This window comes from Bos taurus, chromosome 8, assembly GCF_002263795.3.
Source record: "Bos taurus isolate L1 Dominette 01449 registration number 42190680 breed Hereford chromosome 8, ARS-UCD2.0, whole genome shotgun sequence".
Lineage (NCBI taxonomy): Eukaryota > Metazoa > Chordata > Mammalia > Artiodactyla > Bovidae > Bos > Bos taurus.
Genome location: NC_037335.1, coordinates 75,980,141 through 76,003,380, shown reverse-complemented (window position 1 = coordinate 76,003,380; position 23,240 = coordinate 75,980,141). Strand labels below are relative to the sequence as shown.

The window sequence follows — 23,240 nt, the reverse complement described above, 5'->3', positions numbered from 1 at the left end:
AACACCTTGGAGTCATCTTGGATACCTTTCATTCTCTCACATTCTACATTCAAGACATCAACAGATCCTGTCAGATTTATCTTCAAAACATATTCAGCATCTTACCACTTCTTGCCATCTCCACTGCTACCACCCTGGTACAAGCCATCATCATCTCTCGCCTGGATGACTGCAATGGCCTCCTAACTGAGCCTCACGCTTACATCCATTGTGGAAGGTCAGAGCCAGACTCAACAACCAGAGTCAGACTTTCACTCTTTGCTCAGCCATTTCCCGTGGCTTCCCATCTCATCCAGTCCTTTCACTGCCTCCAAGAACTTACTCCAAGATCCATGTTACCTCTGACCAAACATCCAACTGGTCACCTTGGCCACTGTGTTCTAGACCAGTGGCCTTGCTTTTCTTCCAACACATCAAACTTCCACTTCAGGATATTTACACCTGCTGTTCTGACTGTAAGGCTCTTCCCTACGTATCTGGATGGCCTTTCCTCCCCTCCTTCAATTCCTGCTCAGTGAGTCCTTCCCTTAACATTGGGTAATATCAGCCCTTCTGTGTTGGTTTTCAAATAGCAAATTTTTGATACTCTTCCTTTTAAGAAGTGAAGCCTAATTCCCTTCCCCTTAAGTGTAGGCTGGACTTAGTTATGTACTTTTAACAAATAATATATGGCAGAAGTGACAGTGTGTGACTTCTAAAACTAGGTTATAAAAAGCTCTCTTCCCTCTAGTTACTCTCTCTGGGGGAAACCAGCTGCCAGGTTGGGAGGACACTCGACATGAGGTCCTCTCCTATGGAGCAGCCCAGCTGGGGAGAACAGCCTCTTGCCAACAGCCATGTGAGCAAAGTGGATCCTCTAGTCCCAGCCAAACCTTCAAATCACTGCAGCCAACATCTTGACTACAACCTCATGAAAGACAGTCAGCACCCCTCAGCTAAGCCACTCTCGAATTCCTGATCCACAAATTGTGAAAAAATAAATGCTGTTTCAAGCTGCTAAGTTTGAATGTAATTTGTTGCACAGTAATAGGTAACTCCTAGAAAATCCCATGGACAGAGGAGCCTGGTAGGCTGCAGTCCATGGGGTCGAGAAGAGTCGGATACAACTGAGCAACTTCACTTTCACTTTTCACTTTCGTGCACTGGAGTAGGAAATGGCAACCCACTCCAGTGTTCTTGCCTGGAGACTCCGAGGGAGAGGGGAGCCTGGTGGGCTACTGTCCATTGGGTCGCACAGAGTCGGACACGACTGAAGCGACTTAGCAGCAGCAGCAGCAGCAATAGGTAACAAATACACTATTCCCTTTCTATTCCCTCAACCCAGATTTATTTTTCTCCATTTTGCTTATTATACACACTATATATTTCTCCCACTGGAATTATTCCATTATAATAGGGACTTTGCTATATTTACTCCTGTGTCCAACAGTGCCTCACATAAAGTAGGTGCTCCATAAGTATGTGTTGGATGAATGGAGATCTAGATCTGTCTGTCTGTGTGAGGTACAGGCTCAGAGGGGGCTATATATGGGTATAAGATGCCTTTCTTCTTCACAGACAGAGAGAGAGAAAGAGAAACCAGGTTCCAGTCAGCTTATTCCTTCTCCTCTGCCCTTCCCCGTTGTGCCTTCCTAACCTAGACCCAAAGGTGAATTTACTATGCTTCTTTTTTAAAAAAATAATTTTATTTATTTTTGGCTGTGTGTGGTCTTTGTTGGTGCACAGGCTTTTCTCTAGTGGCGGGCTGGGATTACTCTCTAGTTGTTGTGCGAGGGCGTCTCATTGCAGTGGCTTCTCTTGTTGCGTAGCACAAGCTTTGGGCACTCGGGCTTCAGTATTTGTGGCACACGGACTCATGAATTGTGGCTCCCAGGCTCTAGAGCACAGGCTCAATAGTTGTGGTGTGGCATGTGGGATCTTCCCGGATCAGTGATCGAACCGTGTCTCCTGCAACAGCAGACATATTCTTTACCACTGAGCCACAAGGGAAGCCCCACTATTCTTGAAGCCCCACTTGATTCTTTTCCTTGGGGAGTAGCGTCCCAGTCCCTTATCCCTCTCCATCGCCTCCAAAGCAATCTCCAAACCATCAGAACTGGAATTCTCTCAAGCCAGTTCCTACCTTTCCAATAGGAACCTTACCTTTATCCCTCTCCGGGCACCTCCTCTCCTCTGAACAGCCTGGGAAGTTAGAGGGTGGGGAGGGAGGCAGGCAAGCTGAGCACAGGAATTACCTTGGAGGTGGGGCAGCAGAGGGGCTTGACTCTGCCCTAGGAGAACTTACACCACACAAAGCCGTGGGGGAAGGGGGGCTTCGGATTTGAAAGTGGTGGGATCACCAAGGCTTCTTGGTGGAGGTGGTGTCTGACTGGCTGTCCGATCTGAAATCTGAGCATGTGGGCACTGGAGTGATCCAAGGGTATGAGCAGGACTGAGTCTTACTGTGACCAGGGGTGGGCTAAAAGAGAACAAGGACTTCGTGCCATAGCAGGAAATGAGCTGGGGACAGGGTGGAGGCTGGAGCCAGGGAGAGTACAGGGGTGTTACCCATCACAAGATCCTGGTAAGAAGAGTTGGTGGTCCAGGCCAGGGCAACCTGAGAGGAACAGACTGATTGGGAGAGGGTGGAGGAAGAAGAAGAAGGTAAAACTCACCCCCGAATTTCTGCCTCCTAGAGGAATCTTGGCCCTGGCACCAGTGTACCTCAGTGAGTATGAATGACGTCAGGTGCCGAGTGCTGCGTTTGACGCAGCAGAGTTTCACAACCATGCCAGCTATCACTCCTACAGAGGCATGATGTTCACTCACGCACTTGGCATCACCTCTGGGTGACCCTCGGTGCTTTTAGTAGGTCGGATTTCCTTGGGCATAGGAAGAAACTGTGGAATGTATGAGGGTGCTTAAGAGTGGGGTCCAGGTTGCTAAGGAATGGCATCTCCTCATCTGGAGGATAACCGGGGGTTGAGGTGAGCCTGGAGCAGTTGGAGATAGTTATGCAAACATGGGTAGAGGGTGTCTGGAAAAATGGGCAAAATCTGATCACCACTGAAATTCGTGAGGAGTGCCAGAGGCTCATTATTCTAGTCACTTTTCTTGGGAATATGTTGACATTTTCCATAATAGAACGTCAAAAGACCTAAATGGGGTGTAGCTTTGTACCTGCAGGTGGTATGTGTGCCCTGATGTTGGTGTGCAATCAGCTCAGAGACCTCTGAGTGTGTGAGTGCAGAAGCGAGTTCACCATGTGCGAGTATGGTGCAAGCTGCAGCGTGCCTGCAGTTGGGGCCAGCACCTAAGCAGGGCAAGGGGAAGTTTCTGCTCTGTCCAGGCCCTGCACCGTCACCCCAGAACCCTGCAGCGATTCCCCTCCTGATCACAGCCAGTCTAGGCATTGGCGCCACAGCATCCTTGTAGTCAAGTGTGTGAGACACGGCGGCTGTGTGCCTTGAACTCGGGACAGGGTGCGTTGGTGTGTGAACACGAATGTTGGTGTTTGGATGCCGGGCACGGAGGACTGGTGTGGGGCCCCTACCCCGGACGTGTGCGGCCAGGGAAGGACCCCGGACCGGAGTTCAGTGATGGGGAACGCCTCACTCTCCTTTGCACGATCCCTAGCAGCTCTCCAGCGCCCTCTCCTCCCCGAATCTGGCTGTATGGAGGGTGGGAGACACCTGTTGGGGGGCTGGAAGCCGCAGAGCCCCCCCACCTCCCGGGGCCTCCCCCTGCCTCCCCGCCCGCCCTGCCCCGCTCGGGTCCCGCCCTCGCGGCCGCCTCCAGCAGAGCAGCGAGTGAGCGCACGGAGGCCGGAGGGGCGCGCGGCGGCAGGAGCGCACGGCAAGGGACCCTGCGCAGGGAACCGAGCCGCGACAGGGGCCGCCCGAGAGGCGGGCTGAACGGAGGGAGCGCCGTGGAGACTACGGGAGCAGCGGGCCGCGCCAGGCTGGTGAGTGTGGCAGCTGGGAGCCAGGGAGCGGGCGAGGAGACCCCGGCGTCCCCGGCCCCTTCCCGGGGTCTGTCTCGGGGATCCTCTGTTCCCGCTCCTCCTCGGTTCTAGTCCTCAGCCTCTCTGCCCCGTCTCCGTCTTCTCCCCTGTCTCTGCCCTCCTGCCTATTAACTGTTTTGCCCTATCTCTGTCTAATGTCTTTCTTCTGTCTCTGTCTCCTGCTGCGTCGGTCTTCTCTGGTCCCTCTCGACCCTGGTCTTACTATTTGTCTGCCTCTGTCTCTCTGTGACTCTCCCTGGACAGCCTGTCACTCAGGTCTTTGATTTTTTTCTCTTACTCCTCTATCTCCTACCTTCCCAGTCTCTCTCTCTGATGTCTCTATTAATCTCATCTCTCCCCATCTCTGTCTCTGCCTGCTATCTCTGCCTCTCTCCACCTTGGTCCCTCTCAGTCTCTTGTCTCTCCCCATCTCTCGGTCCCATCTCCATTTCTATCCTCACATCTCCCTGTCATTCTCTCTCTCCCCTCCATTTCTCTCCGTTTCTTGGTCCTTGTCACCCTCTTTGATCTGCTCAGTCTCTACCTGTGCTCTGTCAATGTCCGTTTCTGTCTCTCTGGGCCCGGTCCCTGCCTCTCCTGCTCTTTTTACCTCTCGGTGGATTTCTGAGAAAGCGATCTTTCTGACTTTTTCCTCATGCCCCCCCTGGTGCTTCCCTGAATCCATGACCACCTCCCCTTGGTTGGATCCAAAGCCCATCATTCCCTTCCCCACAGGCAGCCCTTTCCTCAGGGACCCGCCTGGTGCCAGCCCCTCCACCCGTGGGGGGACTGCGCCTGGAAGCTGTCATGGAAGCCCTGCAGAGACAGCAGGCAGCCAGGCTGGCCCAGGGGGTGGGGCCATTGGCCCCTCCACACCCACCACCACCACCACCACCACCAGCAGCACCACCAGGGCCTTCCTTTCCTGGATCCCACACCCTGGAGGCCCCTGAGAAGGGGTTGGGGGAGGTTGGAGCTGAGGAAGAAGAGGATGGCCAAGATGAGGAGGAAGAAGAAGCTGGGGCAGAAGATGAGGCAGCCAAGGAGAGCCGGCCAGGGACCCGGGGCAGCAGCTCACCTTCCAGCCAGCCCCCTGGACCTCATCCCCACGAGTGGACCTACGAGGAGCAGTTCAAGCAGGTAGGACCCTCTCAATGTCAGGCCCTCCCCCTCCCTACTCTTTGGGCAAAACAGAGCAAGGGGATTAATAGCACACCCACCCCCACTGTGCTCTGCAGGATGGAAGGACAGAGATAGAGACCTGGAGAGAGACAGTGGGGAGACAGGGAGAGACAGTGACAGGGAGGGAGAGACAGACATGCCGAGAGACAGAAAGAAGGTGCACACCACGAGGTGCAGGAGACACCCAGAAAAATGGAGGCCGACAGACTGAAGGCACTTGTTGTTGAGGCTGGAAGGGCAAGTGGGAGGGGTGTAGGAATCTTCAAAATTTCTGAGGGAGGGGAATCTGGGAACTGGGGATTCCAGTGCCAGCACTATGCCACCTTCTCCACATCAAGTCACAAGGTCAAAGTCCAGGGACCAGTTGGGGTGTCCTGGGATGCCTACCTCCATCTTTAAAAGTGGAGTGGAGGTTGCCACTCCTTTGGCAAGCTGATATCCACCTCGTCTCTTTCTTGTCCCCTTCTCCCCATCCAAATCCTCTTTCTGGCCTGAGTCCTATGGGGTGACAGTTGCCAGCCCATGATGACCACTACAGTCACATTGGGACTGAAGGGCCCCTGGGCAGCTGGGAATGACAGGGCCTTCCTCACAGGGCCTTAATTTGAGGCTCTTCATCCCCTGGGAACCCATCTGGATGTTATTCTAAGGCACTACTCTAGGTTGTCATTAGAAGGTGTTATGCAGGGCACTGATTCTAGGTGTGCTATTCTGGTGGTGTTACTCATAGGGTGTTGGTTTGGGGTATTTTGCTGAAGTGTTAATCTGTGGTTAGACTCTGTGGCTTTTGTGTAAAACTTGGACTGTTTCTCAGGGTTCTGTTACTCTGGAGATGTGGCTCTAGTGACTATTTCTCCTAGGTGTAATTCAGAGGCTTATTACTTGGAAAGCATGCGTGTTATCTGCAGGTATCCATTTAAGACTTAGGGCTCAGTTCTTGTGGGAGTGTAGAGCTAAAGGTGCATCTCTGGGGTTTGTTACTCATGGGTATTTTTTTACTCTGAGAGTTCCTATTGGGGGATGGAGTGTTACCTGTCGGTGTTTCTCAGGGATTGTTACTTGGGTAAAAGACACTGTTACCTTAGGGATTGTCCCTCCTTGGGGTATTTGAGAGCTGATACTGGAAGTAGGTGACTGAGAAGGGGTGGGAGGATCCCTGGCCTTTCAAGTCCTCACCCTACAGGTCTTGGGTGGTCCAGAGCCATTGGCTCTGTGGCAGCTTCTGAAGTAGAGGAAACTGGTCCTGGAAGGAGATCAGACCAGAATGTGGGCTGAGAGGCCCTAGGTTTCAATCCAGCTTTCCTGAGCATCCATCCTGCCAGAGGGATGGGTTAGAGGCCTCTCCGCCCCTCATCCCCAGTCCTGGCACACAGACGTGTGAGCGGCAAGAAACCCTAGCACAAATGAATGAGTGACTCAGCCATATCTGTCAATTTCTTCAATGTAGAACATAGCACCAGCCTGACTTCCTCCCTGGGGCTCTGGAAGGCAGGCAGAACCTCTGCAGCTTTCTCTTCCCTTACTCCCCAGGTGGGTGGTGTTAACTGCCCAGGGCACAGCACTACTAGCCAGTAGAGGGTGTCTGTATGTATGGGGGCGGGGGGCGGAAAAAGTGTCCCTACCTGCCCCCAGGGCAAAGAGCTCAATGCTCTCTCAGAAAGTCTATGTTTCAGAACCACCTTGCCCCTTCAGCTGGGGTCCTTTATCCAGGGGTTCGAGTTGAAGGGGGTCCCAGTGCGGAGGGGGGGGGGTGGTGGATACAGAGCTGGAAAGTGACCTCAGTTTTTCCCCAGCTGTACGAGCTCGATGCAGACCCCAAGAGGAAAGAATTTCTGGATGACCTGTTTAGCTTCATGCAGAAGAGGGGTGAGTGGGTTGATATAAGGGAGGGACCCTCACGAACCAGGTTCAAGGAAGGGAAACCCCAGGGTTTAGTCCTCAGTTTGGGTCCTCTTTGCAGAGATCTGGGCTTGGAAGCACCTATCCTTTGGGTCCTCAATAGCGTCTTTAACCTCTGACCCTGCGCCCCTTCTCCACCCAGGGATTAATTAGCGGGCAGCCCGCTGGCAGGTTAATGAGTGTGGGATCAATTGGGAGGGTGGGAGGGTGAAGTGGTAGGGGGCTAGCCTGGGGTGTGGGGGTTTCCAGAATTGGGGGACTGGGAATGCCTTGGTTCTCTTCCCTGGCCCTTCCTCCAGCCTTGTCTCTCCTCAGTTTCCCCTTGCTTCAGGCAGGAAACATCCAATGTGTTTTGCAGCAGGAAGGACTGGAATTAGACCCAAGGAAGGACTTCTTGAGGGGTAGGAGGTGCTGTGGAGGAGAAGGAATTCCTTTCCAGAAATCTCAGAGCCAGAAGTGAATGCAACAAGGGTCCATGAAGGGATCAGGGTGGGCGGCAGTTCATCACTTCAGCTTCTCCCCAGATTCATGGGTCCAGAAGACTGACTCATTATCTCTCTCTACAAAGCTAATTAACTCACTCCTAGAGCGGCCTGATAAGCCGCTAATTAACTGGCTGCACTGGCCCCCACCCCCACCCCCTTAGTGCAGCTGGCGGCCAAAGTCCTTCAGGCCCCCACCCCAGGGCCAGGCCAGCACCCCGCGCAGGTCCCTTCCCAACCAGGGACCCTCAGTGGGGCTCCAGGGCCTTTTGCTCCCCAGGAAGTCTGGGTCATTCTGATCCCAATGTCCCCTCCCTGACCCTTCCTCCTGGTATCCCCTCCACTGGGTGGGGTAGTGTGGTCTGAGCAGATCCCAGCTCCCTCTTCCCCCCAGCTCTGCCTCCCTCAGGTCCCTGCCTTACTCTGCTCCCTGTGCGGGGGAGGGTGTCCCGCGGGGCCGATAATTTCCCCCCATTAATCAGACCGCAGCTAATTGTTCGGGTCCAAAGGCGGCAGCGGAAGGGGCCGAGATCGGTAAGGAATTAACTGGGGCCCATCGCTCAGCGCAGACAGGCCCCTTTGTCAGGACCGGCCGGCGGGGGCGGCGGGGACTGCGGAGTCGGCGAGCCGCGGCGGGGGCTGCTTCTTCCATTCACCATCCCCGGCCTCTGCAGCCACCCAGGGGCCGCTACTTAGAGGAGTCTGGCTCTTCAGCACTGTCAGGAAGTCCTTCCTATGGTCTACCCCAGGGGGCGGCAAACTAAAGCCAGGAGGCCAAAGCTAATCGCCCACGAGAAAAGAAGGGGGTTTCACATTTTTAAATAAGGGGAAAATTTAAAAGACGAATAACCTTTCTGGACGTGTGAAATTTGAATTTAAGAGTGTGAAAATAGTTTTATTGGATTAGAGCCGCGTTCATTCCTTTAAATATCCTCTGTATTCTATTCCTTTAAATATCCTTTCAGCCTGCAATGGCAGAGTGGAGTAGCTCTAAGAGACTGGCCTGGAACGTCTAAAACATTTACCATTTGGCCCTTTACAGAAGAAGTTTGCCACCCCCTAGTCTAGCCTCCCGTCCTTCCTGCTACAGTGGAGGCTCTGGAGGCTGTGGGCTCCGCCTGCAATCCCACCTCCTCATCGCCAGGGCCTCGCCAAGACAGGTCCAGGCTGCCGATTCCTCCACTCTCTGAGGATGCCGGCAGACAGGGTCTTAGTGTCCTGACTCTCTGCTCACCCCTTATCAGGGACACCCGTGAACCGTGTGCCCATTATGGCGAAGCAGGTGCTGGACCTGTACGCGCTGTTCCGCCTGGTGACGGCCAAGGGCGGTCTAGTGGAAGTCATCAATCGCAAGGTGTGGCGGGAGGTCACGCGCGGCCTCAGCCTGCCCACCACCATCACGTCGGCCGCCTTCACTCTACGCACCCAGTGAGGCTAGACGCGCGCGAGCGGTGGGAGAGAGGCGCGGGAGCTGGGGGCCGGGGGCTTGGGGGGCTCCCCCGAGGGTTCTTGTCCGGGTGTGAGGCTTGATCAGCTGGGCCCAGCCTCCCACCCCACCCCACCCCGTCCGCTCCTAGGTACATGAAGTATCTGTACCCGTACGAATGCGAGACGCGGGCGCTCAGCTCCCCTGGGGAGCTCCAGGCTGCCATCGACAGCAACCGGCGCGAGGGCCGTCGTCAGGCTTACACCGCAGCCCCGCTCTTCGGCCTGGCTGGGCAGCCACCTCGGGGCACTCCTGGTCCCGCCCCTGAGCCCGGGCCCGCCCCGCCCACGCCCGGCCCACGTTCTGCTCAAGGCCCCGCCTCTGGCCTGCCGGCCCACGCCTGCGCTCAGCTAAGCCCGAGCCCCATTAAGAAAGGTGTGAGGGTAGAGCGGCTGAATTTTGAGGGTCTCTGAGACTCCAGTACTTTTGCCTAGAAAATCCCATGGACGGAGCAGCCTGGTAGGCTGCAGTCCATGGGGTCGCTAGAGTCGGACACGGCTGAGTGACTTCACTTTCACTTTTCACTTTCATGCATTGGAGGAGGAAATGGCAACCCACTCCAGTGTTCTTGCCTGGAGAATCCCAGGGACGGGGAAGCCTGGTGGGCTGCCGTCTATGGGGTCGCACAGAGTCGGACACGACTAAAGCGACGCAGCAGCAGCAGCAGAGACTTAGAAGGGTGCTGAGATAGAGGGAACATTAAAATATGGGAACTCTGAGGTCTGGGAGGCATCGAAGTATGGGGACAATAAGGACTGATGGGCACTGAGGTTTGGTGCATGCTAAGGTTTAGGTGTCGTGATGTTTGGGATCAGTGAAACTTTGGGAACTCTGGGGTATGGGTTACTGCGCGGTGTGGGGCTGAAGCTCAGAGAAAGGTCCTTTATCCAGAGCAGCTTCATTCCACACCTGTTCAGTGATGGCTTCTATCTGCATGTGGTTTATGCCTGCTATTTCCCCTGGATTATTTAACAATCAAAAGCAAGGGAGGGCAGGGAGGTGGGAGGGGTCAGGATGGGGAACACATGTACACCCGTGGTGGATTCATGTCAATGTATGGCAAAACCAATACAATATTGTAATTAGCCTCCAATTAAAATAAATAAATTTATATTAAAAAATAAATTTAAAAAAAAGCAAGGGAATTCCCCCAGATTGGACCAACCTAGTCAGGTATATTGGCCTTTTTGAGCTCTCCAGCTTCAGAGCCTCTATGCTGAGACTGGATGGGAGGGGAGATTGAATTTGGTGCTTGAACTTGGGTAACCTCCCTTGGTCCCAGGCTATGGGGACAACTAGATGCAGGGACAAAGTTGTTTGGGCCAGGGGAGCTAAATGATCTGTTTTTTTTTTCAGAGGAGAGCAGAATTCCCACCCCTCGACTGGCACTGCCTGTGGGCCTGGCCTTTGGACCTGCACGTGAGAAGGTGGCACCAGAGGAACCCCCAGAGAAGAGGGCTGTGCTGATGGGGCCCATGGACCTACCTCGACACAGCGCACCCCCCAGTTTCCTGCCCCGTGGCAAGGTTCCCCTTAGGGGTGAGGAGGGACTTGTTGCTGAGAGGGCTTAGCCTGTGCAATGAGGGAGGACAGACTCATCACCCAATAGGCATTGGAGGTGGGGCAGATAGATCCCTCAGTAGACACTTCTGTGATTACAGGTGTGGGGCTGAAGTGGGATGGGGGCTGTCTACAGGGATGGAGGGGGGAGCTTGTAGCTAAAATCTAATTCCCCAAAATGTGACTTCCCTGCTCCCTCCGGGACAGAAGAGCGGCTGGATGGGCCTCTCAGTCTGGCAGGCACTGGTATCAGCAGTATCAACATGGCCCTAGAGATCAACGGGGTGGTCTACACTGGTATGGGTCCTGTAGGCTGTTTCTGATCGCATGAGGTCAGGGGTATTTATGCCAGCATGGAGGTTTTAGACTTTCTCTACTAGCATGAGGTTCAGGGATATCCAAACCTGCATGGGTAACATAGGGTTTGGGGAATTGCTACACTGGCCTGGATTAAAGGGGATGTCTACATGGCATGGGGTCCAAGGCATGACCTCTCTGGCATGAATACCATGGGATGTCTCGTCATGGGCTGTGTATCAGTGTAAATGTTTCTTGTTTACATGTTGGAGGGTATCTATACGGGCACAAGAGTCTCTAACTGATTCAAGGGACTTGTGCTCGTTGGTTGTGACAGGGCTCTGTGTGTGATATTCTAGCAATCAGGACACTGACTTTTGTTTCCCTCTTCTATTTCTTTGCCTTACCTTTTCCTACTTGTCTTTGCCCTCTACAAATTCCTCATCTCTTTGCTAGGTGTCCTCTTTGCCCGTCGCCAGCCTGTACCAGCTTCCCAGGGCCCAACCAACCCTGCACCCCAACTCCCGACAGGGCCCCCTTCCAGCACCTCACCCTGAGAACTCTTACTTGAAATTGAGAGTCCCGACTCCATTGCTGAGGGGGAAGGAGACCCATTCTTCCAGCGTGCCCATTCTAGGACCCAGCCCTGGGAGGTGACCACTACCCACTCCCACCCCCCACTGCCATATGGACTTGAAGCCAAAGAGATTTCTTTTGATGTTACATCTACCTCATTGCAAAAGGAGGGCACTTCCTCCCTGGCCAACTCCAGCAGCATCTACCAAAGAGTTCTTTCCCCAATAATAATAAGAGTTCTTACCATCATCTCCTCATGTGCTCCCCTGTGCCAATGTCATCTTTAGAATGCCACCTCTTCAAGTTAGACCTGCTTCTCTTCAGGAGCCAGGTGAAGGGATGGGTTGGGTTGTTGTAAAGGAGATGTCCCTCAGTTCATATCTGGATAATAAAGCTGTGATCCCTCCCTCCCAAGTGCCTCCTCTCCTTCTTGTTTGGGTCTGTGGGTTGGGGAGGAACAGGAATTATGTGGCATACACAGGCTGTGTTGGGCCAGGGGTTTTCAAGGAGGAAGACAGAATAGCAAAGGCCATGAATAGGAGAACACAGTCTCATGAATCAGACTACCTGAGTTCAAATCTCGATCCTGCCACATCGGTACAGTGTTAAGTGTTCTTGGGCAAGGTGCTTAATCACGTGAACCTTCAGTTCAGTTCAGTCGCTCAGTCGTGTATGACTCTTTGCGACCCCATGAATTGCAGCATGCCAGGCCTCCCTGTCCATCACCAACTCCCGGAGTTCACTCAAACTCATGTCCATCGAGTCAGCGATGCCATCCAGCCATCTCATCCTCTGTCGTCTCCTTCTCCTCCTGCCCCCAATCCCTCCCAGCATCAGAATCTTTTCCAATGAGTTAACTCTTGGTGGCCAAAGTACTGGAGTTTCAGCTTTAGCATCAGTCCTGCCAAAGAACACCCAGGACTGATCTTTAGAATGGACTGGTTGGATCTGCTTGCAGTCCAAAGGACTCTCAAGAGTCTTCTCCAACACCACAGTTCAAAAGCATCAATTCTTCGGCACTCAGCTTTCTTCACAGTCCAACTCTCACATCCATACATGACTACTGGAAAAACCATAGCCTTGACTAGACGGACCTTTGTTGGCAAAGTAATGTCTCTGCTTTTGGATATGTTATCTAGGTTGGTCATAACTTTCCTTCCAAGGAGTAAGCGTCTTTTAATTTCATGGCTGTAATCACCATCTACAGTGATTTTGGAGCCTAAAAAAATAAAGTCTCTTAGAAGATTCCAAAAGTATCTCACGGAATTTCCTACTATTCTATGGGAATGGACCAATCTTACAATAATGGGTATATTTATATGTGCAACCTCGGGGAAAGGGCAGGGGAAATCTCTCTGGTACCCTGGAATTGGAAGAAGAGAGGCAAAGTTCCTCTTGACAAGCAAGGGCTGGAAATTAGCGCCTGACAGGTAGCCGTTGCCTAGGATACCAGGCAGCTTTTCGTTGGCCCTGCCTGCCACTTCCGCATCGAAGGGCTGAATCGTTGCGTCACTTCCTGTATGCAAGGGCTCCCGTCCACTCGGATTGGCCCGCCTTCTCTATTTGGACGGATGTCCTGCCCTCTGGCTATTCCTGGCTGAGGAGGGGCAGCGGGAGTCATGGCGGCTGTGACCGATGTTCAGCGGCTACAGGCCCGGGTGGAGGAGCTGGAGCGCTGGGTGTACGGACCAGGCGGGTCTCGGGGCTCGCGGAAGGTGAGCGATCTTGGGTCCAGTGGTCCCTCTCTGAGGCAAAGAGGAGTGGCCTATTGGCCTGGTCCTGGAGATGGATGCTGCAGCTCCAGCCCTGTTGCTCGCAACTAGGCCATTGAAATAGGAAAGGTCCGAGACCTCCCAGAGCATATCGGACCCTCGGGATCCATTGCCATGGAGGGAACTGTGGGCTTGAGGTGGACTCAAAGAGGAGACTCCGTCTTTACCCTCGCGGGATAGTTGGGGAGACCTGACACACTCGAGAAACTGACTAATGAGTAAGAGCTTTCAGTAAGAGCCTAAGTCACAGTGAATGGGACGTGGTAGAGCCTTGCCTAATTGCTAAGTGAATTGTGCAAAGAGAGGTCCAAGGGACCCCAAAAGAGGCAGACCAGAGATGGATAAGGAAGCCTCCAGGGAGTTAGGGATGAGTCTGAGAGGGCCAGGATTAGGAGGGAAAAGGATTGAATACTGAGTGTTCAGATATGGACTGACAGTCTTTCCTCTAGTGGCTGAATTTTGATAGCTCACTTCCCGTCCATCCCCGTTTTTACCTATGGAAAGACCTTTCACTGAAGGTGGCTGTATCGGGCATACCCTGGAGTTAAGTGCCTCAGAGGTAATGACGTCCATGCGTACGCTGCTTGTGGTATTAGTTGTCACCAGACTGTGTCCCATTTGAGAACTGACTTCTCAAAACTTTTTTTTCCCTTTGACATCTATAATGCAAATCCTCCTGATTTTCCTCCTATCTCTCTGGCTGCTTTTACTCAGTAAGACTGCCAGGAGAAATATCAATAACCTCAGACATGCAGATGACACCACCCTTATGGCAGAAAGTGTAGAAGAACTAAAGAGCCTTTTGATGAAAGTGAAAGAGGAGAGTGAAAAAGTTGGCTTAAAGCTCAACATTCAGAAAACTAAGATCATGGCCTCCAGTCCTATCACTTCATGGCAAATAGGTGGGGAAACAGTGGAAACAGTGGCTGACTTTATTTTTCTGGGCTCCAAAATCACTGCAGATGGTGATTGCAGCCATGAAATTAAAAGACGCTTACTCCTTGGAAGGAAAGTTATGACCAACCTAGATAACATATCCAAAAGCAGAGACATTACTTTGCCAACAAAGGTCCATCTAGTCAAGGCTATGGTTTTTCCAGTAGTCACATATGGATGTGAGAGTTGGACTATAAAGAAAGCTGAGCATCAAAGAATTGATGCTTTTGAACTGTGGAGTTGGAGAAGACTCTTGAGAGTCCCTTGGACTGTAAGGAGATCCAATCAGTCCATCCTAAAGGAGATCAGTCCTGCGTGTTCATTGGAAGGACTGATGTTGAAGCTGAAACTCCAATACTTTGGCCACCTAATGCAAAGAGCTGACTCATTGGAAAAGACTCTGATGCTGGGAAAGATTGAGGGCAGGAGGAGAAGGAGACGACAGAGGATGAGATAGTTGGATGGCATCACCAACTCAATGGACATGGGTTTGGGTGGACTCCAGGAGTTGGTGATGGACAGGGAGGCCTGGCGTGCTGCAGTTCATGGGGTCGAAAAGAGTCCGACACGACTAAACGACTGAACTGATTTACCTCCTCATGTATTTGATCCTTGAATATCAGCATTCCTTACCCTCTAACCTAAAACCTATGTGAGATCATTTACTTTCATAGTCTCTCCCTCTGTTCAACCCTTTAATACTGGAATTCCTCACCCTCTACCCTTAAAGCTTAGATCAATTCAGCCAAGAGGAAGGGATCAGCGAATATATAGTATGTGCTGCTGCTGCTAAGTCACTTCAGTCGTGTCCGACTCTGTGTGACCCCATAGACAGCAGCCCACCAGGCTCCCCCGTCCCTGGGATTCTCCAGGCAAGAACACTGGAGTGGGTTGCCATTTCCTTCTCCAATGCATGAAAGTGAAAAGTGAAAGTGAAGTCGCCCAGTCGTGTCCAACTCTTCGAGACCCCATGGACTGCAGCCCACCAGGCTCCTCTGTCCATGGGATTTTCCAGGCAGGAGTACTGGAGTGGGGTGCCATCGCCTTCTCCAGAGTGACTAACACTACTTCATACTATTAAGAGGGCATACAGACTGGTACGTAGGCCTGCATTTACTATATTAAGTGACCTATGATGGGGTTGGGAAACACTGGGTGGGGGCTGTAAAAGCACATGGTAGAGACGTATAGCCCAGAGGAAGAGAGGCTATACGATGAATGAATTAATAAATGGGGCATATCTGTAGAAAGAAATATTATTCATCCATAAAAAGAAATGAAGTACTGATACCCTGCTACAAGGTGGGTGAATCTTGAAAGCATTATGTTAAGTGAAAGAAGCCAGACACAAAAAACCACATATTGTATCATTCCATTCATATGAATGTACAGAAAAGGCAAATCCACAGAGACAGAAAATAATGTTTACTATGGGCTAGGATGAGGGGGAATGGGCTGTGATTGTTAATGACTATGGTGCATCTTTGGGGGTGATAAAAATGGATGGTATTAAATAATGCTTGAAGTGAAGTCACTCAGTCGTGTCTGACTCTTAGCGACCCCACGGACTGCAGCCTACCAGGCTCCTCCATCCATGGGATTTTCCAGGCAAGAGTACTGGAGTGGGATGCCATTGCCTTCTCCAATAGTATGTGCTGCTGCTGCTGATGCTGCTGCTAAGTCGCTTCAGTCATGTCTGATTCTGTGCAACCCCATAGATGGCAGCCCACCAGGCTCCCCCGTCCCTGGGATTCTCCAGGCGAGAATACTGGAGTGGGTTGCCACTTCCTTTTCCAATGCATGAAAGTGAAAAGTGAAAGTGAAGTCGCTCAGTCGTGCCCGACTCTTAGCGACCTCATGGACTGAAGCCCACCAGGCTCCTCCGTCCATGGGATTTTCCAGGCAAGAGTACTGGAGTGGGGTGCCATTGCCTTCTCCGATAGTATGTGCTAGTGCCCCATAAACCCTAAAGTAGTTCATTACTTCCCCAATCACACATGAAACTCCCCGAGGAGTACATGATTATCTACCCGTTCATACTGAGGATTCCCAGAAAGTGGACTTGGGTCTCTTAATACAAGAGAAGTGGGTAATTGTAGGGACAAGGAAGTTTGGAGTCTGAGGAAATGAAGATTCTTTATCTCTTCCAAGCCTCGAGCCAAGTGGTAAATCTTGGAATTAACTTCCACTCCCCTGGTGGCTTAGAGGATAAAGCGTCCGCCCATAATGCGGGAGACCCAGGTTCGATCCCTGGGTAGGGAAGATCTCCTGGAGAAGGAAATGGCACCCCAGTCCAGTACTCTTGCCTGGAAAATCCCATGGACAGAGGAGCCTGATAGGCTATAGCCCATGGGGTCACAAAGAGTCAGACACGACTGAGCGACTTCACTTCCCCTTACAGGTGGCTGATGGCTTGGTCAAGGTGCAGGTGGCTTTGGGGAACATCGCCAGCAAGAGGGAGAGGGTGAAGGTTCTGTACAAAAAGAGTAAGTGTTTCCATGAGGTGCCTGCCTGCCCTCCTTCTCAAGCCTATGCTTCCTGGTTCCCTGCCCAGGCCCTTAAGCCCAATAGGTCACTGGAGTTTCACTTTGGGGATAGCAGGTGAAGACATTTTCCTGATGAAATGGTGAATTGGGGTATGCTTTCTACTTTGTGGTTAAACCCCAAGCCCATGGCAATGTCCTAAGTTATGAGATAAGAGCTCTGCCTGAAAGTCCCCTGAGGAAGGAGAGAGGCGGAGTATGGAATTTCCATAGGCAAGGTTCAGAGGCAGGAAAGAAATCAGGCACTGAGAGCCCCAGCCTTGGCTCAGCCAGGCCTTTTTGATCATGTCAGAGCTAGCAACCTGTTCAGTAACTAGAAATCAGATAAAGTTCTGGCATGTCTTAGTGGCACAGAGGGGCAAGGTACCTTCTACCCTTGAAGACAGATCAGTGAAAATGCTAAGGGCCCAGGGTATTGGAGGCAGTTGTGTTCCCAGCTGTAAAGTTTGACTCTGGCCAGCAGGATGGTTAGATAGCATCACTGACTCAATGGACATGAATCTGAGCAAACTCCCAGAGATAGTGAGGGGCAGGGAAGCCCGGCATGCTGCAGTTCATGGGGTCCAAACAGTCGGACACAATTTAGTGACTGAACAGCAGGTGATCAGAGGGAAGAGAAGGAAGTGGGGATGGGGGCCTGGTGGACCCTGTGGGTATCAGTTCCTCACTCAAGGCTCTCCCCAAGGCCGACCCTTCCCCTGATATCCTTCCTTAACAAGACTGATCCCCACTCCCCAGCCTTATTCCATTTTCCATCTTGTTACTTTTCTAGTTGAAGACTTGATCAAATACCTGGATCCTGAGTACATTGACCGCATTGCCTTACCTGATGCCTCCAAGCTGCAGTTCATCTTGGCAGGTAGTGCTGGGTAGGATGTGCACATGCATCTGGGGGAAGTTGGGCACAGAGATGGCCTCCCTCTCAGTCCTCTCCTGGATGCAGCCTGGGAAGCTGCTCTCTGGAATCTGGACTGTGGCTGGAGGTGGACTTGTGGTCGGCACTGGGTACAGTAGACCCTGGAGCCAGCTGCAGACCAGAGTGCCGTCCACTGTGGAAGCAACTCCAGTGTTCTATCTATGGCATGCCTCTAGGATTTTCCTTTAGAACCTTCCTTACTTCTGCTCGGTAGACATAGAGTTTCTAGGAAAGGGTGGGGGCAGAGAGCATTGCCGTGGGAGAGATGAGGATATAAGCATGGGTTTCAGCATCTTGCAGGTGGGAAAGTGCTGGGATTTCGGAGTTCTAGGCAGGAACTATTGTCTTAGCAGTGTTTGCTTATCAGTTAGTTAGCTACTCCACGAGGTATGGTTTGCCACCCCCTGTGTTTGTTCATGCATTCAAGTGCTTATCTGCTGTGATCCGGACATCCAAGGTGTGAGGTATACAGCGGTGAACCGGAACATCCCTGAACCACTGCTGTGGCTCAGACACCAAGTTCAGGAGGTCTTCTCCTGCACCAATTCTTGAGTCCAGCCTCTCCACCCCTCCCTGTGACACTATCTCTGTGTTCATCCCCTGGCACTTGAACAGTTTCCTAAGTCCTCTTCTTTTTTTTTTTTTTTAAGGAGATCAAACCAGTCAATCCTAAGTCCTCTTCTTTTTTATTTATTTTTTTCTTTCTTTTTTTTTCCCTTTGCTTATTCCTAAGTCCTCTTCTTGACCCCAGTTTCCCACTTCTTGCATGTGGCTCACTATCATCTTCCCAAAACACATTTCCAGCATGCCACCATGTTTACTTTGGAACCTCAGCGTGTCTGTATCTTTCTCTTCCTACTAGGATAAATTCCTAATTCCTTAGCCTACCATGCAAAGCTCCCTATAGACTGCCGGATCTCCCCTCCCATCTAGCTGTTTCCTGTGCTCTCCTTGCTCCAGTTCAGCCAATTGAATTCTTTTGCCTCTACTGATTGACATGCATTCTTGCCGTCAGATGACTGACGTAACAGTCCTCCCTTCTTGAATGCCCTTCCACTCTGCAGTCATTGAAACCCCCTGTGCACAGGGCCATCCCAGTCCTGCTGTGCTTGTCACTGGACTCTCCTGTTACTATCCCAGCTGTCCAGGAACTTGTAATTGTGCCTCTCTGACCCACTGAGCACTACCTGCCTGGTATCTTGCACAAGTCCCCTCTTTCAGACTTTCCCAGGAGCCCTTGGTTACTTCAGGTCTGAAGTACTTTGTCTCCTGTGGCCTAGGAGAGGCTCTCTGAATTTATGGATAGGAGGCTAGAGGGAGAGGCCTCAGAGTTAAAACTTGGAGAAAGGCTGGATTTGGAGGCACTTAGAGATAGGGCTCAAGATAGGTCAGACCAGCGGCATCCAGGAGAGGTGGAGGCAGACTTGGGGAGTGTGCACAGAAAGAAGGGGGCAGTGGGCAGAGTGGCTGCCCCGGCTCCAGGACTCAGTCCTCTCCCTGGCCTGGTCCCCAGCTCCTCGCCTGGGAGTGGCCGTGCTTGGGCCTGCCTCACTGCTACTCTCTGTCTGTTCATGCCGCAGAGGAGCAGTTCATTCTCTCGCAGGTTGCACTTCTGGAGCAGGTGGAGGCTCTGGTGCCCATGCTGGACAGCACTCACATCAAAGGTACCTTCTGGGGTTGCATCTCCTCTGCTCTACGTGGGGAGGTAGGATGGGCAGGACTTCCCTGGGCTCAGACTGGCTCTGCTCCTTGTCTTTACCCTCACCTGGGGGTACTGGCCACCTGCACTGGATTAAAATTGCCAAGGCAGAGAGCTCAGCTTCAGAACTCAGGCAGTTTGGCCCTAAGGACACTCAGGTAAGCCCAGTGGCCTCCCACTCTAGGATTCCTTCCGTTTTCTACCCCACCCCTCAGCATCTGTCCTTCAGGGTGTTGCAGAGGCCAGGTTTTTCTGTAAGAGTCCCTGCGGGGGCGGGGGTGGTTTATGTGAATGTGTGTGAATTCTTCCAGCCGCACTGCCTAGGGCAGTCCCTGGGCCCGGATTTTGACAAGCAGACAGTGACTTTAATTGAATCCAGATATCCATCTTGTCTGTCTCTGGAGGTATTTTTTCCAGCTCCCCCTCCCTACCCCTGATCAGTTTTCTGCTGAGCATCTGACAGCCTTAAGCTGTGGGCCCTGCATGGTGGCTGAGGCTCTGGGTATTGGGTTCCAAGTGACCAGCTTAGGGACCTTGCATTTGTCCTCAGCCCACCTGCAGGCTCCCTGTTCCCTGGGCCAGGCAGCTCTGGTCCTGCTGGGCTGAGAGCAAAGGAACAGATCCTATAATAATCAAAGCTTTCTTTACCTGCCCTGCTCACAGCACTGGGGTGGGTATATGGGGCAACTCTGGGAACCCCAAGGTTTTGTCTTCTAGGGGCCTGTATCTTCCCCTCCCCTTTGGGTCCTAGAGTAGGACTGGGGTGGACAGGGAGCCCCACCACCACCACCTCCGGCTGCAGCGGTCGATGAAGCTGGCGTTTGTTTAGCTTCTCCACTCAATACTCTAATCCTGCCGAAGACCTAATAGACTATTGAGCAGTCCCGGGGGAAGACACAAGCATCATTGGGCAGTGTGCGTTGTGTTTTACAGCCGTTCCTGAGCATGCTGCCCGCCTGCAGCGCTTGGCCCAGATCCACATCCAGCAGCAGGTACTGGAGGGGAGAGGCCAGGTGGGAAAGTAGAGGTGGTGAGGCTCCTTGTCCCCACCCCTGTCTCCTGGGAAAGTAGCCTCAGGAGCTGATGTCCGCTTCAGGGGAAACTTAGGGTTTCTCCTTTGTCTTGCATGCACCTTCCAGAGGGGAAGGGACTTGCCTCGGGTAAAATCTAGGCCTCCTGCCTCCAGATTAGGGCTATCCTGAGACACCAGAGGATTGATGTTGGGAGGTACCCAAGAATTCCTGGGGATGATGTGTCCTTGACCATAGGTGGAGGAACTGTTTTTTCACTATTTCCAGGCTCTAGTGTGAAGTTCAAAGAGGGTTCAGATATAGGGGACAGGGGAGAAGGAGGCATATACCAGTAGGAATAGGTCTTTAAATGTGTGGTTCGCTCCCTCTTCCATCAGCCTCAGGACTGCAGTTAGGCTACCCATAGCCGAGCCTGAAAGTGCCTCTTTAGAAATTTGCTCCTTTTAGCTCTGAGGTTAAACATTACCTTTTCTGAGGAGCAAGGGCCACTGATGAGGCAGGTAGTGGGGAGTGTGGGCTCTGTCTAACGCCTTTCTTTGCCCCACCTTGGCCCCACAGGACCAGTGTGTGGAGATCACTGAGGAGTCCAAGGCGCTCCTGGAGGAATACAACAAGACTGTATCCTTTCTGCTCAGCTGGACCCCTGAGGAGTGCTGTATGGAGCCTGGCCTTTTGTTCCATTTCTAGTTCTGTCTCTCATCCCATCCCAACCAGTCTGTCTGTTCCCCAGCTCCCCCTACCTTTAGGCAGAGGCAAACATCTCTCTTCTCCCTCTCTCAGATTCTCATTCTCACCTTGACCTGTGACCAGACAATGCTTCTCTCCAAGCAGTTTGTGCAATGGGATGAACTTCTCTGCCAGCTAGAAGCTGCCAAGCAAGTGAAGCCTGTGGAAGAGTGAATGGCACGTCCCATCCTTGGGTGGGCTGGGGCAGCCAGGCTCCAGGACCTGTGCCAGCCTGCCCTTGTAACAGAGCAGAAAAGAGGTGGCTCTGTATTTATTGGATCCAAGACCTACCTGGCTGCACTCAGGTGGGGCTCTGAGGTCAGAGGTCTGGTTACTTGAGATTTGCTCTTTGCACCTCCTCCCCTCATCAGTGTCCTGTTCCAGTGACAATAAAACTGTAGAGATCACTGCAGGAGTGTGTTAGCTTCCTGGTCTTGGATGGGTATGGTGGTGGGGATGAGGGTGGTAGAGGCCAGAGTTGTCCATCTTCCTAGGAGCTGGACCACCAGCTATACCCATTCTAGTCTAGCTTCCTGGGAGATATAGAGCTCTCAGGATGAATCAGAGAAGGCAATGGCACCCCACTCCAGTACTCTTGCCTGGAAAATCCCACGGACAGAGGAGCCTGGTGGGCTACAGTCCATGGGGTCGCTAAGAGTCTGACACGACTGAGCAACTTCACTTTCACTTTTCACTTTCATGCATTGGAGAAGGAAATGACAACCCACTCTGGTGTTCTTCCCTGGAGAATCCCAGGGACGGGGGAGCCTGGTGAGCTGCCGTCTATGGGGTCGCACAGAGTCGGACACGACTGAAGCGACTTAGCAGCAGCAGCAGGATGAATGCTCTCATTTGCTTGATCTGAGTGGAACATTTGGTTTTGTATCCATTTATCCCACATTTACCAAGTACACTCTAAATGTCAGATGCCATACCAGGTGGGGAGGTCACAGGTAGGGTCCACCTGATCCCTGCCCTGTACAGGATAGCTGGGGAAACAGTCATGGAAAAGGGGAGGGAACCATGTGGCACAAGGGTTCTTTGGGGGCACAGAAGAAAAAGGGATGTGGCTGGTAGCCCTGGAGAGTGATATGCGGGGTCTTTGAGAACCAAGGGAGCAGCATGTGCAAAGTAGAGGGGAGCCTCTATGTTGCTCTCCTGGTGCTATGAGAAGAGAAGAGGAGCCTAAAAGAGGATGCAGGGGGCTTTGGGGCGGGGACGGGGCGGGGCGGTGCTGTGGCTGGAAAGGAGGGAGAGTTGGCGTATTAAAGAGCAAAGAAACCGATGGCACCTCACTCCACCAAGTGTTTGCTGTCCCCTTGCGGTCTCCGGGACTGCTGCGGCTCCAGGCCCCTTTACGTCGGCCTGCCCGCCACCGTACCGAGGCGGTCTCATTGGCATTTCAAATCCAACACGTCTGAAACTGAGCCATCCTAGACTCTTGCCTCCTCCATCCAAACAGTCGCCAAACCCACCTCGTAGTATCTTCCAACTTAATTTACTTTTCCCCCTTCCCACTGCTGTTTCTCTGGCTCATTCTTTCAACAAATGCTTTAACAAATATTCGAGCACTTATTATAGGCGGGGCAATTTGCTAAGCACCGCGGACAGGCCCCTGGGACATGCGGCCAGGAGTCACCAGAGGGAGGCCCGAGAGCTGCGCACACGAACAGGTTTGACTTGCGCCTTGATGAAAGCCCCCTGTGGTTCGCCAGTGCCCACAGGGTGAGGTTAAAGTTCAGAACTCGATGATCAAGGCTCTCGCCCCCACAGTAGCCGCACCACCCGGCACCTCTAGCTCCGGTCCAAAGAGAAACCCGCCACTCTGCCTCTACTACTGCGGTGTGCTCAGCAGATAACGCCCGCCGCGCATTGTCTAAGGGCCAACTCCTCCGCATCCTTCCGACGCGGACTTCGGACGCGGGACTCCTCTGCTGGCCGCTCCTCTCCCCCGCAGCGCTCTCTCCGCTTGCAAAGGAATGCTCCTTGCCCGGGGCATAACAGCGAAGACACCCCGCGTGCAGCGGATCCGCGTGTCCGGGGCTAGCTCACTCCCCGGCGTCCGGCACCTCTCAGTTTGCGAACCCGGACTCAGGCCCCGCCCCGTCCGGCGTGCGCGGCCCCGCGGCTTCGGCGCGCTCTCGGCCCGCGCC

At 52.7% G+C, this 23,240-nt stretch overlaps 2 protein-coding genes and 1 non-coding gene across 4 annotated transcripts; all 3 read left to right on the top strand.

The window, feature by feature from the left end:
* The first annotated feature begins 4,048 nt into the window (after nt 1–4,048).
* Nucleotides 4,049–11,878, top strand: ARID3C (AT-rich interaction domain 3C). The gene is made up of 7 exons (XM_015472632.3): nt 4,049–5,122; nt 6,958–7,030; nt 8,790–8,973; nt 9,123–9,406; nt 10,388–10,570; nt 10,799–10,888; nt 11,345–11,878. The coding sequence occupies exons 1-7, from the start codon at nt 4,790–4,792 to the stop codon at nt 11,443–11,445; spliced, it is 1,248 nt and encodes a 415-aa protein (XP_015328118.1). The 5' UTR covers nt 4,049–4,789; the 3' UTR covers nt 11,446–11,878.
* A 1,185-nt stretch (nt 11,879–13,063) lies between these two features.
* On the top strand, nt 13,064–21,499 carry DCTN3 (dynactin subunit 3). Of its 2 annotated transcripts, none has more exons than XM_005210323.4 (7): nt 13,064–13,179; nt 16,574–16,658; nt 17,488–17,574; nt 19,212–19,295; nt 20,264–20,322; nt 20,920–21,016; nt 21,142–21,499. In XM_005210323.4, the coding sequence occupies exons 1-7, from the start codon at nt 13,084–13,086 to the stop codon at nt 21,165–21,167; spliced, it is 534 nt and encodes a 177-aa protein (XP_005210380.1). In that variant the 5' UTR covers nt 13,064–13,083; the 3' UTR covers nt 21,168–21,499. The 2 variants fall into 2 exon arrangements, with proteins under 2 accessions (XP_005210380.1, NP_001069128.1); NM_001075660.1 differs by having other exon boundaries at nt 13,081–13,179; nt 20,920–20,979; nt 21,172–21,497.
* On the top strand, nt 16,362–16,434 carry TRNAY-AUA (transfer RNA tyrosine (anticodon AUA)). Its single transcript has one exon. It is a non-coding gene; the product is annotated as a tRNA-Tyr (tRNA).
* Nucleotides 21,500–23,240: the final 1,741 nt, after the last annotated feature.